General features: G+C 38.0%; 1 protein-coding gene across 4 annotated transcripts in view; it reads right to left on the bottom strand.

Annotated features, from left to right (window-relative positions):
- The window catches only part of AP2A2 (adaptor related protein complex 2 subunit alpha 2), a 44,336-nt gene that overhangs the window by 587 nt on the left and 27,539 nt on the right, over positions 1–16,210 (bottom strand). Inside the window, exons 7-22 of one of the 4 annotated variants that reach the window (XM_069857753.1) lie at positions 15,265–15,373; positions 14,617–14,764; positions 14,000–14,168; positions 12,796–12,933; positions 11,689–11,871; positions 10,142–10,239; positions 9,742–9,973; positions 8,854–9,027; positions 6,805–6,968; positions 5,010–5,087; positions 4,014–4,096; positions 3,199–3,288; positions 2,301–2,424; positions 1,382–1,498; positions 1,104–1,173; positions 381–515 (exon numbers count right to left, since the gene is read on the bottom strand). In XM_069857753.1, the coding sequence (XP_069713854.1) occupies positions 381–515; positions 1,104–1,173; positions 1,382–1,498; positions 2,301–2,424; positions 3,199–3,288; positions 4,014–4,096; positions 5,010–5,087; positions 6,805–6,968; positions 8,854–9,027; positions 9,742–9,973; positions 10,142–10,239; positions 11,689–11,871; positions 12,796–12,933; positions 14,000–14,168; positions 14,617–14,764; positions 15,265–15,373 (2,112 nt within the window). Of the gene's footprint in view, positions 1–380; positions 516–1,103; positions 1,174–1,381; positions 1,499–2,300; positions 2,425–3,198; positions 3,289–4,013; positions 4,097–5,009; positions 5,088–6,804; positions 6,969–8,853; positions 9,028–9,741; positions 9,974–10,141; positions 10,240–11,688; positions 11,872–12,795; positions 12,934–13,999; positions 14,169–14,616; positions 14,768–15,264; positions 15,374–16,210 lie in introns of all 4 variants that reach the window. The other 3 variants (XM_069857752.1, XM_069857755.1, XM_069857754.1) reach the window with 3 other exon arrangements.

Raw genomic sequence — 16,210 nt, forward strand, 5'->3', positions numbered from 1 at the left:
CACTTACTTACGCCTTCTCTTTCAGCAAGTCATTCTTTTATCAATATAAAATGGCAAAAGTAATTATACTTAATCTTGTCCATGGTGCACAAAAGGAACATTACATGTTTCCAAACATCAAGAGATGAGACTCCACTGACAATTCACAATAATACAATGATCTCTTCCAACAGGAAAGAGAATTACTATGAAGCAGCAGCTTATCAAACTGGGCCAAGACCAGCTACTACAACTTAATTTCTTGTTGGAGTCTACATCCACAATTTGCTATTACAATTGTGATTTAAAATCAATACCTTAAAGGAGTCTAGGATATACACAGATATTTAAACATATGTAGATATTTATGTATTTAAATACACAGATATTTAAACAGATACCTGTGCCTGGAGGTTAGGTTCAAGGCGCAGCAAGCATCCAATCTGAGTAGTTTTCGTATGTATGATACCAGCACCAACAAAGTTAGCAGGATTGGGATCTACCTCCTCAAGTAGGGCTGATCCAAAACCAATTATCTATGAAAGACATCCAGAAGATTTAGATGTGGGGACAGTGGGACACCAAGTCTACCCAAGCACAGCCACAACCAACTAGAAAAACAAGTAGGAGAATAATTTTTATCTGAAGTGCTCAAGACATTAAAGAACTATCCACTACCGATTTGACAGTGACCCTGAAAATGAGCTGTTCCTAAAAAGAAGTTTCTTTGCAAAAACAACTGAGAAGTTAGATCCAACATAAGTCTCTCCTGGTTTTGATAAAGGCATTCTTGTCTTACACTAGTCACTTCGAAGTCACTTCTACAAAAAGTAATTTGTTGTCCTCTCTAACACCAATATAAATTAAGGCTTAATATACCTTTCAATTCAGGTTTAAGCACCGAATTAGTACTTTCCTAAATACCTTCAAATTTCCAGCTGCTATTGAAGACCATATCTAATTCAAGACACACTGAGAAACAGTCCCGTTCAACCCAGCACTGCCAACAGTCTGTTACATAACACAGACTTGCTCTTAAACAGGATGATGCAACTGCCATATAAAACAAGACGAACAAAGTTTGCATATACACTACAAATTAAAAATACCACACTACCACTCACCTTTGCTTTTGTGATCTCTGCATCCATTGGGTGCTTTGCTTTAAAGATATTCTGTACTTCTTGTTTTGGACTGCAAGACAAGGCAAGAAAAATACATGGTATAACACATGTATTACGTACAGCTTTGTTCCGTAGCAACTAATTATACATTGGGAGAGTTTATAACTCAAGGGGTTAAGTATGGGATGGAGCACTGCACCAGCTACATTCACAATGCACCTTTTTTCTTCCCTTGAAGGAGGGAAGAAAAGAGCTGAAGCCCAAGTACAAAGTCTTACTTGCTCAGTTGCTTCCAACGCTGAAAAAAGTCTTGAGAAGACATCTCTGTTGGCTGGAAAAATTTATTCAGTGTGATGGGTAATTTTACTGAAAGATTTTGAAATGTTCCGCCATACCTGCACATGGAACAGAAAGAACATGGTATGCGCAGCAGTGTCAGCAGCCACTCAACCTAAATCAACCAAGCATTTGGGGATGAATATTAAGGTGCAATTGTTTACAATCAACTGCATGTGTTATTTCTATGATACAGTTTTAACCCTCTGTTAAATAAATTTATTTGCTCTGCTAAAATGGCACATGAAAGTGAATTGGCAGAACTTCTCATAAGGATATACCTCAGTCTCAACATAGGTTGTTATATTTCTAGATAGCACCCATCAAAGAAGTGAAAATATATCCCTGTGAAAACATACCAGTAAGAAACAGATTAGAACAGATTGTAGGCCAGAAATTAGGATTTCCCCAAAGCTGATGCTGAACGGACATAACATTCTATTTTTGGTGGCATGCATTTCCAATTTGAGTTGTTTGCAGAAATGTTCTTTGCCTCCAAGAAGGGGGAAGTTACTGAGTATATTCCTGTCAAGATTTCTTAAGCAAACAGGAAGACTGCTGTTTTATACAGAGAGCGGAAAGAGAAGTCATGGAGACATTTTATCAGTAACTGCCTCTTGATTAGTTTGGGGCTGATTTTTTTAGGTGTTTTTTTTTCTTTTTTTAAAAACAAACAACCCACATCGTTCCAAGTGGATTCCCCACCGTCTCCAGTAGCTTAAAGCTTTGTTAGATCAACTTTTCAACTAAGTCGTCTACTCCAGACAGCTTTACGTGTCCATACTGTTCAGTCAGAGGACCAGGACATATTTAACATCTTTCATCTACTGAATTCACTAGTATTTGAATTCTGTGTTTTACCTGAATTGAATGTTCAGGATTGGAGCTTCCATGAAGTCTGACACACATTCAATGTTCACAACCTGTTGAACCTGTGCACCTCCATCCACTGTGGGGTCAACAGGTTTTGTCTGAAGATTCAGGCATAAGAAGTGGTCAAGGAAACTAATCAATGAATTGATAACTTTATAAGAGAGCGCAAATTCTCCAATAAGCATTGTAGTCACTCATTCTCTATATGCTATTCAAAACTCAGTTCCTGTACAGCAAAAAAGGATTTTTTTTTTTTTTACACTGACATACCCAGAAGCAACAACCAGCACAATTCTGTTATTTGGATATTCTTAAGGAAAGATGCCCTCAAAAAGGTATGAAAGCACAGACAAACCTCACAACAACCACCACGGGACTACCTCATTTTGATGTGAACATTACAGTGACGCTTTGAGACAGATAAGCTTGATTACATAGTCCTAGAAATCTTAAATTTGCAATATTGAACGTTAAGAACGTACTATAAATTAAGAGCTTATCTTAAAGTATCATCATCTTTGTGTACATGTCTTTTCTACCTCCATCTTAAGTCTTGCTAATGCAAGACTTCAAGGACACCACATCTATACCTCTTCTACTTCATGACAGTGGAGAAAGCTATAGTTACGTTACATATTTATTCAGTGTAATTCCTCTTATTTAAACAGTAAAATTTGTGTTTGTAACCAGAGTTTTAAGGAGAGTATCTTCCATCTCTGCCCAAGACTTGTTCTTTCTACCAGAACTTCAGAAAATTATCAGCCAGTTTCTCATCTCTTCATGTTCAAGGACATCATGTCTTGATCCAGCAGCTTTATTATAATTTTATGCAGCATGAAACACAAGCCCCAAGAAAGAATGGACATGCTATTGCATTTTAGGATATTTGACTGTAAGTCATCTGAGCAGATTACTGTTGGAGTAAAATTCAAGAACTGAGTTGATGTCTTATTACCATAGAAAATGAACATACGTCCTAAAAAGAAAAGAATAAAAGACATAAGAATTTTGTAGGTATGTCACATGTAATCATATTGAGTTACTTGTGCAGCAAGTATCTAACACATTGTCTTTCTACCCTGCTTTAAAACTACTTTTAAACCACGTGATGCGTGTTTTATCTTACCGAGATATTCACAGCTCAAAACAAAGTAACAGATTAAACCAAACCATCAGACCTCTCCCACAGTAGCTGTCGCACAGGCAGTTAAATCAGTGAAGTTTTTCAGTTGCTGAAGAACATTAACTTTTTATGTAAAGATGCAGAAAGGGAGAAGGAAACAATAATAGTGCTGATCTGTGTTCAATTCCCAGATCTTTCCTGCATGTTTTCAGTATCTTGTATTAGTCAGTCACATCTGAAATGTATTATCATATTATTACAATAAGCTGCAAGATATAATAAGTGAGGAGAATGGTTCTACATAATTCTGACTGTACCAGCCTTATAACTAGGCAGCAAAATATGGAGCTTACAGTACCACTTAACACTCTCGTTTCATATCAGCTACCAAACTGACCAAAAGGTTTTAGGAAACAAGGATCTACACAGAAGCCAAGGACACACAAACAGTGGAAGATCCTAAGACAGATTACACCTGGAATCACATTTCCCTCTTAAGTAGCTAAAAAGTTAAATTCTATCCCTGGCATTAGGGTTCATAATGCAGACAGCTAACCAGTTGGCCTGAAAGCTCTTACCCAGGTTCTGTCGAAATTCAGATTTCAATCCAATTTGTAGCAACTGATTTTCAAATAAAACTCCATTATTTTTACACACAAACCTAGGAGAAGAGAGGGAAAACATGTTTTAAATTGAGCCATGTTAAATAATATTTAGAACCACAAAATTCAGGTTTTACACAGTGGATGAAGATTGTAGTTAACCTAGAGTGCATCAGTCTGTGAGAGAGACCTTTGCAGAAAACTGCAGAGTTAGAAAAGACAATTTTACAATCAAAATCACCACTTGTAGGACACTAAAAGAACTGCAATTTCTATTTGATAGGATGTCTGAGAAACTATGAAGGAAGCCACAATATGCTATACAAACACACACACACTGTCTATAATAAAGGACCAGGCAACAGTCTAGGATTTTTCTTATTCATATTCTCGACAACTTCTGAAACTCATTAGGTTGGTGCAGAATTGAAAAGTTTGAAGCTTTGACTGCTTAAACCTGAAAGAAAAAAGAATCCCTTGTTTTATCAGTTCTATATCACATAAGTCAACTTGAGAGCTGTATCTTATTTTTCTTTTGGCATTTTAAGAGGAAGCCGATTCCGCGGTGATTTCAGTCCTTTCTGTCACCCTTCACTTAAAAGTAGAAGAGGTGGTCAAACATCAGCCTTTTGCATACAAGGCACTCAAAACATAACTCCCAAGTATCCACACTTTTGACAATTTACTCTTATGGTTCTCCTTTATTTGTGAATAGTCGCAAAACTTAATATACAACTGGCATTGCCTCATTTTAGAGCAGTGTGTGATAGCACTGACTCGCAAAGGCAACTCTAACCTGCGTATTCATGAGCTTGTCATAAAATCTACAGCATCTACAGAGGTGTTATAGTCACAAGTCTGACAGCACATGTTTCTCTAGTTTCGCTGGTATTAAGTTAATGCACGCTATAGTTTTGCTTTATAACTATATCTGGAAGTTGCCCAGCCTTGCAAGGTTTTAGTATTGCTTACTTGTGAAAAAGCTCATCAGCATCATGCACAGTATCAGCTGGTTCCTCAGAAACTACCTCAGATGAAGCCAGGTCAGGGCTAGTTCAGGCAGCACAAAGGAAGAAAGGCAGTAGCGACAGAGATAGCAGGAGTTAGTAAAGACAGCTTAGTGCTTAGTTGTTTCTTTTACCTCCTTCCTCAAAAACGGCACTGCTGAGTTTAATGCATGAAAAATTTATTAGCTGCCCTAGCTGAGTACACCTACAAAGGTTTTAGGCATTAGGCAATGTTTTCCCCCATTTCTCTCCCCCACCCCACCCCTCCCTGATTGTTAGGAACCAGCAATTCTTCCCAAAGCTGAAAGTGTTCAGCAGCTTAAATCTGTACCTCTTAAAGAACCAAGACCTTTTATGTGTTTAATTGTAACAGCAAAAAGTTTTAGTTCAAAACCATAAATGTAGATGTATATTAATTACTATGAATGTGTATTTGGAGCAGAGGCCTCATCAACATTAGCGGCACTTCTAACTACAGCTGCACAATCAGTTCTTAAAAAAACATGCAAGTATTAAGTGTAGGCAAGAATATACAGGCACACAGAGAATGACTTACCCAAGTAACAGATTAGAAACAAAAGTGACAACAGCACTAAAAAGAGGCAGGAAACTGTAAATGGCAACTTCTCAGTATCATTAGAGAAGCATTTCATCATCTACAGACAGACCAAGGGGTTGGGCAATGCTATACTTTCTTCTGCAGAAAGAGAAAACTTTTTAGGTAACTTTTGCTTATGAAGCTACTACCATTGGTTTCTTTTATCACCTCTTAAAAAAAAAACCTAACAAGCCTGTGTAGCTTCTTAGAGTCTTGGTATTGCGTAGCATGATTAAACATCATTGCCTTCCAAGGGAAACAAAATGGTCACCTCTTAATCACAGCAAGCCTGCAACAACGCATTACCTAGTATGAAACAGAAGTCTCAACGATCCAGGCAGGTTAGTTTCACTAATTATGTCTTTTATAGTCAGATGCACTGCAAATTTGCCATGACATAATTTGAAATTTGGTCCTTGATAATAGTAACATGCTCCTTGGTCAGTAAAGTGACAGATTTTTAAAGACATTCTGTGATCTTGCACTATTTCTTCCCTAAATTTTAGCCAAATAACATTTGAATGTAACCATGCAAGAAATTAATAACAGATTGCACCTACACTATTCTAAGTAATGTAATTAGGAATATACTTCTATCAAATCCCTTAAAAAATGAAACAAAACAAAACACTTAAGCACCTGGGGGTTTTTCCCCCCCTTTTCACACCTGTTTGTCAGACAGCAGCAAAACAACTTAGGTATATCATAAAATTCTGAGAACCAGTATCTCTGGATATAATCCACCTCATTGTTCCAGTATCAGCTTGGCATAAGTGGAGAGAGACAAGAATATTTGAGCAAAATAAAAAGAAACATTGATATCGGGCCAGATCACTGCCAAATTCAAGGTACTGAGATGCACAAGCAGCTCGGTTGAACAAAGAAGCAAAAACTGCACAAAAACTAGGCAATACTGTGTGACTAATATCCTCAAATTGATTACTACAAACTCAAGTTTTTCCATGAGCAGAGATATTATTCAATAAAGATAGCACATCCAGCACAGAGTTCAAGAACGTCTCTTCTGCTGCACAACTACTACCCAGGAATGCATTCAATAAGCTGGAATAAAACCAAAAGTTATTGTATGTACTTTTTTCCTCTAATCTGGTTTTAGCAGACAAATTCTTTTTCAGATTCCTTACAGGGTTGACTTAATTACCTCGCAAAGTTGTCATCAGAACCAGGAGCAAGAGGTGCAACTGCAGAAGCTGAATCCGAAAATACATCCACCAGCAGGCTACCACTAGAGGACGGTGGGGGAGCTGAATTGGTGAGAGGGGCAGCACCCAGACCCAGCAGATCCGCAGATGGAGAAGGAGTAGACTAGAGAAGACAAGATACTTCGGAGTTATGCTACAGCAAACCAGAACAAAGCTGTCTCTTCTTCATAAACAACTAAGCGATAGCAAAGTGCCCCAGATCAAGCTGCAAATGGACACAGGAGACTCTGTGAATACAGTTATCCTGCTTTTCAACTTAAGATCATTTACAGATGTGGTTTTCTTTTTTCCTTTAAGGAGTTATGTCTATTTAACTATTAAATCAAAAAACATTTTTCTGCCTAGAATCAAATTCTGCAGAAGAAAGATGACAGTGTCCTTCCTCTTTTCTCCTCCCCTTAGTTTTGAGGGAAATCAAGTACTGTAGGGAATGAAATTCAAATGCGTGTCTTTTCCTTCATGAAGAATCCAGGAAGAAAGGCACTGGATTTTACACAAACCTATACTAAAATATCACAGCATCTTAAAAATTGGCTATCAGTTTTGCCTTGGGTTTTTGAAACTTGACAAAAATTAGAAACAATGTAAAACCTAGCCAGCAAAAAACCAGAGCCTGTAGGTAGTTCAATCTGCAAACACTAAAGTAGTGGTAAGACCTTCAAATCTTTTTTTCTCAAATAGAACAAACCAAGTAGGCAGGACACACAGGCATGCAACAGAGGCCAGACATATACGCCCAAGTCACATGCAAGAACAAAACACAGACTGCTAAACAAAATGTTCACATATTAGATAATAGCAGCGTACAGTTTGCTAGATGAAAGCCATGAGATGCATTTGGACTGAGTCTGAAATTTTGTTTTTGTAAACCAATTCAAAGGTATCATATAGTCTAAATATTTAATTTAATGCAGTATACCACAAAAATCCCTGTGAAAAAAATTCAGAAGCCAATCAGCAAGAACTACTGAAAACAAACAGTTGAACTCCAATTTGGAACATACTCTTGGCATCTAAGCCAGGATCACACCAAAGCCACTAATGAAGGTAACATAACAGAGTTTCTTACATGGCTGCAACTCGAAGCGAAGCTCATAAAGCACAATATCATTTTAACTTCTAGTCACCTCAGTCAACTTGGCATGCAATGAAAATTAGGCAGCTTTTCTGCTGGAGTTTTTCTGTCCCTTAAAGATACTGCACTTGGAACATTTACTCTTACATACCATAATGAATAATAGTTAAAGGATTATGCTTTGACAAACCGAGCAAGTACTGTGCTACAATATTTCATCCTTTTAGGTAATCTACTACTACATCTCAAATATAATTACAAGTTATGCTACTCATTAAAACCAGAAACGAGTATTACATTATGGGAACAACTCATCCTACCAACTCTAACTGACAATAAAATGAGAAGTTTCAGGTCAGAAAAAAAACAGACTGTGGCCTTCTCTACCAGAATTTTTCTAAAACAATACTGTCAAATAAACAATAACATTGTACTGATTTAAGGACATCTGTGTTAGGTCATTGATTTTACTAGAATTGAATTACACTTAACCTGAAACAAGGTGCAAAATGTCTACCACGTTAGACAAAGCTAAAGAACAACTGATACTTTGAGATTCAAGTTTAAAGTGAAAAGCTTTTAAATATGTTAATTTTATCATCACATATTTATTGCAATTTCACTGGCAAGAAAATTCACATTTCAAAGTTTACAGCAATATTTTTCAAAGTAACAATGTAAAAGGGTTTTCTTTTAGGCCACATACATTTACATAAAACTTATAAAGGAAAATCACATCTAGGCACCGTGATGGGGGGAAGCAGCTGTATGTTCCCCTGTTACTTTATAGCAAACATCCATAGTCTTAAATTTGAGATGAGAAGCTTTAAACCCCTAAAAAGCTACTTTAAGGAAACCACTTCTCTTACTTGTACACTGCCTAACTTGGTTAAATAACAGCATTTTAACTCACAACAGCACTGGCATTGACAGAGGCAGGTTCAGCGCTTCCATTCATGTCAGAGCTCCTCTCCTTTTTTATCTCTTCCAGGTCAGTAACTGTGCCTGGGCCTTTCTTCTTCTTGAGTTTAGCCAAAATAGAAGATTCCCTCTCTGGAAAGGGAGGCATTTCTTCCAGCACTGTAGCCTTAGCACAGAAAAAAAAAGTGTATTAGCTAATCTTACAGAAAAAGCCAAACCAGCTTCTGAGTCTTCGAAGAGATATACCCTTACAGATCGCACAAGGCAAAGGCAAAAGTAATTATCTGCACAAAAAACGACTATGCAGTTTATCATTCAGTGATGGTATAGTAGATTTGCTTTTTAAAAAGGAAAAACTTATTTAAAACTCCAAGTCTTTCCAAAGCAGTTGTTTAAGAGAACAGGTCCATATCACCCCGCTCGTACAGTGTTATTAAATTAAAAAATACCCAACTAGATCATAGCAGACCTAATGGTCCCTAAATCACATACAAAATTCCAGAGACAAAAAAAAAAAAAAAAAACAGAATTCTACAAGATCACAAGTTTCCTGCCCACTATCAAGTAAGTCCTGAAAACAAAGCACTAGCTTTTTCATATCTGAATCCTGTAGGACTCTACTATGTCAGCTTTCACTGGATTTCTAGTTCCAGATTAGCATGCTTTCACAGTCATTTGTCCCACTAAATAACTTTGATTTTAGCTCTAAATTAAAGATGACTGCAGCTGAATCAGGTAGACTAAAAGAATCAGCATCTATATTGTGGATCCTTAATTCTGCATTAAGATTTCTCAGCAATCGGGGACAGTTTAGTGGAGCTTACTTGTTGACAGTAAGCACAACTTATGAGTTCTGTGTAATAAAAAGAAATCTACCTACCAATATATCAGTACTGGCAATAGTACTGAGCCTCAAATACTCAACAGCTCTTTGCTGCAGCTCAACATCAGCATTCTTTAGTTGACTGTCACTGCGCAATACATCTTGGATTGTAGTTTTGATTTCTGGAAACAGGTTCACAAACTTGATGTAGGTAGACAGAAGCAGAGCTCGGGTAGGAACACTACACAGATGAAACTTGGAATGTAGCAAGTTGAACTGGATGAGGGGACTTAAAAGGCAGAAAAATAGTATGTTCAGTTTTTATAGACATGTCTTAGAACCCACAATGCTTTACTAGCAAGAGCTGAGTCATTTGTTTAATTGGCCTTTAGGAATACTATGTCAACATTAAATTCTTAACAGAAAGTCTTACTATTTCAATTCAGTAGTGTTTTACCTTGATCTTGGATCACCTGCTATCAGATTTCCAAATTCTCCCAAGATGTAGCCACCTACTTTTACAAGATTCTCATGGCATGCTGGAGCTTGAAGGGCCTGTAAGAACATATTAATAGTCACCAATCTTTCTGTCACTTCCATATCCAGTTTCCTACCCTTATTTCACTGTAAGAGCAGACCATGGAGTACTTAGAAGATAAGAATGGTAGGTGGTACAATTTTATAGAAGAATCTCTAACATCAAGTATTATTTGCTTAAGAGCACTTTTAAATTCATATTGCAGCACTGTGGACTTCCAAGGACAGATACAGCTACTTAGGTTTCCCCTAACATCTTTAGGGGTCTCAGAAGGATGTTATTACAATTAATCTATGCCTTGCAAGAAAATGCTAGAGTTGTCAAACATAAAACTACTGTCTTTATTGAATATGAAGAAACACATAGCAGGGATGAGCTCTGAAATTCAGCTTAAACACTCAGGGATGGGGAAAAAAAAAGGGTGGAGGGGGCGGGGGAAACCAACAGTTAAGAGCAACAAGGCCAGACATTTCAAAGTGTTCTTCTTTAATAGTTTTGAGTTCCAGTTTTATCAGATCCTGAACAGAAGGAGTGGGTATACATGCTTCCAGAAGGATCACCAAGCCATCATTTTGGGTGTTTCTGATTCTTGGATGCAGGAAAGGGGGAGGGAGGGAGGAAACAACATGGACAGACAACCCCCAGAAAGGGGGGGGGAAGGGGCCAAAAAAAAAAAATGAAAGGGGAGGTGCAAAAAAAGGAGCGGGTGGCAAAACAACGAGGGGAGAAAGGACCTCCCCAACCAAATAAACATGGAGGGAGGCCCCCCTCAAAAAGGAAGGCTTGGCAAACAGAGGCCTTCCCCTCAAAAATGGGGGTGGGGGGGAAGAGAATGTGTGTAAAACAAAAGCAGGGGTGGTAGAAGGGAGGACCACCCAAAATAGGGAGGGGGGAAGATGGACACACACCCTCCTCCCCAAAAAGGTGGGGGGCAGGACAGGCACTATCCTCCTCCAAAAGTGAGGGAAGGGAGGGACCCTCCTCCCCAAAATGATGGGAGGGCAACCCCTCCCTCCAAAAAATATGATGGAAGAGATTCAAGAAAAAAAATCTCAAAAAAAAAAAACAGCAGCAAGCTGCCCTGTAAAAGGCTTCAGTTTTTACTACATTTCAGTAGTTTTCCAGGTAGTGTAGTTTTCCTACTAATCCATCCCCCCTCTATGCCACCCAGAAACAAACAAGAATCTTAGCATAATCCAGACTGCCCTTCCTCACCAAAACCAGAACAGTTCTGGGTGTATTCTACATTATTTAAGACAGAGAAGCTTCTCAGCAACTTCAGTCTCTGGCTCTGGAAGTCTGTGATGCTAGCTTTACAGAAAGCTTCAGCAGCACTTGTCAAAATATTCAGAATCATATTTTATTCTCCTCCTTAACACGGGGAAGCACACACACTTGATAGATCATGTGGTGTTTACTTTATTCCTACCTCATTTTGAAAGCAAATTGAAAACAGTTATTCTCACCTCAAACACAGTCTTTGCCGCATACCCTTGAACATCATCCCTGTTGATGACAATCTGAATAACACGATACCACACTTCTTCACTGACATAGTCACCAGCAATGCGAATCAGATTCAAGATTGTATCCACATACCAGGTATAATCCACCGCATACTTCTCAGCTAGAATTGCAACTTTCAGAACCTGAACACATATAAAAGTATAAAGAAGGTTGACTAGCTTCTTCCATAAGCTGCGTATCAAGGTTCACTTTCATATACACGCAGTGACATCCCATGGTACCCTACAGAAGCCGCAGTTTCAGATGCATCAGCTTGCTCTCTTGCTCCCACAGCTAAGGTGAAAGACACACAAAAAGTATAGCCTAGTGTAGCCTAGTATATGCATTTATAATGACCTATCCCTTTAGGATTAGTAAAAAAGCAAATTTCATACTTTTAATCTGCCAAGTTAGATTGTCAACAGCAATACGACTATACAAGAGACAAACCAACTCACACTGTATTCTATGCAAACTTCTCTGATCAAGAAACTTTAGCACCTAACAAAGCTACATAATTACTGTAAGTACAGGTTTTAATGACCCTCATAGAATGGTAGCCAAGTATTTCAATTTTTGCATTTTCTTCCTGCTGGGAGGAAGAAGATGGGTATCACTGCCTCTCTTTTAGCTAATTATATAGTATTGGTTTTGGGAATCCTTAAACTGGAGGAATGTTCTCACAGCATAAACAGTATGAACTTCTACCTAAAATTAAGTATTTATCAAACCGACTTTTTGAAGCTATTGAACAGCTGAATAGTGTAGGATATACCTCTCAGATCTAGAGATTACATTCACTCAAGCACTGGAAAAATCCACTTCACTTTCTGTATGCAATGCCCTCAGACCAAGATTAGTTTTTAAGATTCCTAGTTTCCAAGTGAAAAGAAAGAACATTCTTTGCTATTAAGACTACAAGCTTAGGGTTGGGGTTTTTTTTGCTGTTATTGCTTTTAAATCACCATGAAAAAGAATCCCTATCTCAGACTACACAACATACCAAACAATAAATGATACATGCTGAAGTCAGCTATGAAAAAAATAAAGAAACCCAAATAACTTACAATTTCTTCTCTAATGGAATAATCAGCAGTCTCCAAGTAATTCAGCATTTCAGCCACAATCTGTTGGGCATTGCTTCGGTCACACATTGCGTACAGAAGATCTACAGCTCTTTGTCGTACACTTACATCTCTTTCAGTCTGCAAAACAATACGCAGGAGAAGGTCAAGATGATATCAAGATTATGAAAAACTCAGATATACCCTTCACATAAGCTATGAGTTTCCCATATTATTCTCACTTTCAGACACCTACAAACAGGCCACTGGAGACTGAGAGCTTCCTGCTTTTTGGCAATATTACAAAAATTCATATCATCAGGTTTTGTTTCTGTAGCATACGTATTCAAATCTGTGCAAGTACTGAAAGGACAGATGAGTTTGTACAGAATATTCCACTATTACCCTAACTAAGGTGAATGAGATTGTGGTCCACTGTGCACTGGGTAACTGGCACCACTGCCTCCAAATGCAATAATTACTGGCTTAAGTTATCAAATTGTCACCAGGCTAATGGGCAATTAGGTACCTATGGGTTTAGTGTTCAGTTTGCCTTCTATCAATAGAAGCCCAGCTAGAACAGGTATATACTTTAAAGTTAGACGAATGTATTAATATGCTATAGCATGAGCTTGGAAGAAAACAATATATATAAACACTGAACTGTTCAAGTAAATGTACATGCAAATTGGTCTTCCTCTTTCGACCTCTGCTTTTTCACATAAAAATGACCTGGGAATGTATCTTTTTGGTTTCTTGAGTTTCTGACTCCACAGTGAAAGCTGATCTGCTCTACTGCTTCCCATAAGCTACTGCAGTGAAGGAGTAGTGTCTGATATCAGCAAGACAGTAATAAAACAAAGCCTTTCCAGCATTCTCCATTTTGAAATTCTACCTTTTGAAAGAATTATTTATCTTAAACCTACATCTTGAGGCTATATGAAAGTGTTACAAGGGCCATGGATACAAATATCAGATTTACTAGCAAGCAGCAGAAATAAACTGAAGCTGACTTCTATTACTGCCAGCACAGCATGGTTTTGCACCGCTAAGCAAAAAACCTAAAGCAGACTTTTGAAAACAACTCACTTAGTCCCTTACTATCATTAGCTCAATTGGGGATGGGGAGCTTGGGGCAGTAGGGGTGAGGGTATTGAGGCAGAGGAGAACACAACATTCAAAACAGACTCCACACTTAAATATTTACCTTCAATGCATTGATAACTGTTTCTATGTGTGTTTTCACAGCCTCATGTGAGAATTCAGAGCTCGCAAGCGTGCACATGCTTTCCAGTGCTAGGTAACGCAAATTAGTTTCTCGGTGCTGCAAGAACTGACCTAGCTGGTTACAGGCACGGACTAGTAGATTTGGCTCACTGCATAGAACAGGAGAGAAGGTGAAAGGGTTAAAAGCAACACGTTCAAGATCATCGAATACAGAATACTATTTCTGCAGAGGAAATTTCTGAAAATGCCTCAAAGTGTCTGCTAGAATGCCCCGCTGGTGAAATGAAAATTCAGATACTGCGAGTAAATAATCTCAACTGGATTAGAGTGATGGAGTCAACACAAAACAACAACAAAAAAAAAGCAGCAAGAAACAAAGCAATAAAAAAATATGCTGACAGTGACAGTTCATTAATATTGTGCTATTGGATTGCTGTGGTTGCATTCCAATCTAGCAAGCAACTTCATATTCTATTCACCCCAACTTCTCCCCTCCGCCCCCACCTCGAGCAAAATTCTAGTTAATGTTCACGACAAAGCCACAGCTTTTCACTTTAAAAAAAATCCTCTCATAATGGAAGTGTTCTCACAGCTCACCTGTCATGATGTATAATCAAGCTGATTGCCTCAAACAGCACAGCATTCTTTGCATTTGAGTGTTGTACTTTTTTTGACTTTGGTGGCTCCTGTGCTTTGTTAAGAATAGTTTCAAGGCATTCTGTTAGACGACCACGTACCGCAGGGTCTTCTAGAGAAGAACAAGCCGTTGGACAACTTCATTTTGCTCATCACCCTAATCACTACTTTAGGCCTTCCACCTTGCTAAATCTGAATAAACTGAAGTATTCTGATACATTAAAAACAGTTAACCATTCCTCAGTATACAGCTGGCAAAAGAATTCTAAGCGACAGTACTATTTGGGCAAGAACAAAAGCCAAACACTACCTGCACTGAAATATATTTCAAGGCTTTAATATATAACATCAAAGAACGTTTAATTGGCGGTTGCAACTGGTTTGTACAGATGCACACTGGTTTGACACTTTGCTCTAAGCTATGTGGCCTTCTGAATTATGTCATGTTTAACAAATCTGAAACACTCAAGAGCAGAGACTTCAGTATCCTTGTCTTAAAGATAATATGCTTGCACTCCAAGTTATGGTTGGTTACACCATAACACACTAGCTCTTTGGAGACAGTGTGCTGCATACGAGAGATGACCACTATTGTGATTTGTGCATTACCTGGAGGTGGATAGCACTGTAACAGCCTCAGAAGTTTCACAGATAACCAAGGAGCAGGAACAAAGTAGTATGTATAGTCCTGAAGATCTGTTGATGCAGAAGTTACAATCTGTAAAATAAGAGGACAGCATGTCAGCAACTGAAATTGTGTGATGCACAATTATGAGAAGGATCCAAAGAATACTGTAGGCTGCCTTTGTCTGTTAAAACAATGTCACTAAATGTTTAATTCAATAGATTAATATGGTACAAGTTGTCATGCCCCTAAAAATACTAACTGCTTTACAAGGAAGTCTCTTTCTGAAAGCATACTTGCTTTTCTTAAGAATGAGGATGGCCATCTCGATCAACAAAATATTTAACTAGAAGCTGAACTTTCTTTGGTTCAGCAATTCATAGGTTCAGCTAACAAGACTGCCTAAACATAGCATTCTGGTTGACTGCTGATAGGTGAATTTGGAATTCAAACACAGAATGCTATGACAGACTGACGTAAAAAAGAAGAACCAACTAACATCTTCAGTAATATTCATACTCCAAAACGAAGAACAGGCAGTTTTCACAGATTTATGTGCATAGTAAAATGTGATAAGGATTAGATTAGGTTTCAGAGGCAGTGTTCCTGTTTGTGGACTCCCCTCATGTTGAATCTACAGTAAGCACGAGTTTGACACAAGCTTTGCTCAAAGAAGTTCTAATTCTTTCTGCTCCGCTACAGAACAGCTATGCACTTCCCCCAGCACTCCTTAGCATGAAACCAAAACTTCATATTTGAAAAGAAATTAAGTATCTCTGAACTACAAGTAATTTGGGCTATAACATCACACAAATCTGGGTCCAAAATACATTTGTGAAACAATATCCTTCCATACCTTGCATACTTTCCAAAAGACAAAACTCAAACCAAACAGTAACAAGTTTTCTGGCATGAAGACACTAACTTATA

This window comes from Phaenicophaeus curvirostris, chromosome 5, assembly GCF_032191515.1.
Source record: "Phaenicophaeus curvirostris isolate KB17595 chromosome 5, BPBGC_Pcur_1.0, whole genome shotgun sequence".
Taxonomy (NCBI): Eukaryota; Metazoa; Chordata; class Aves; order Cuculiformes; family Cuculidae; genus Phaenicophaeus; species Phaenicophaeus curvirostris.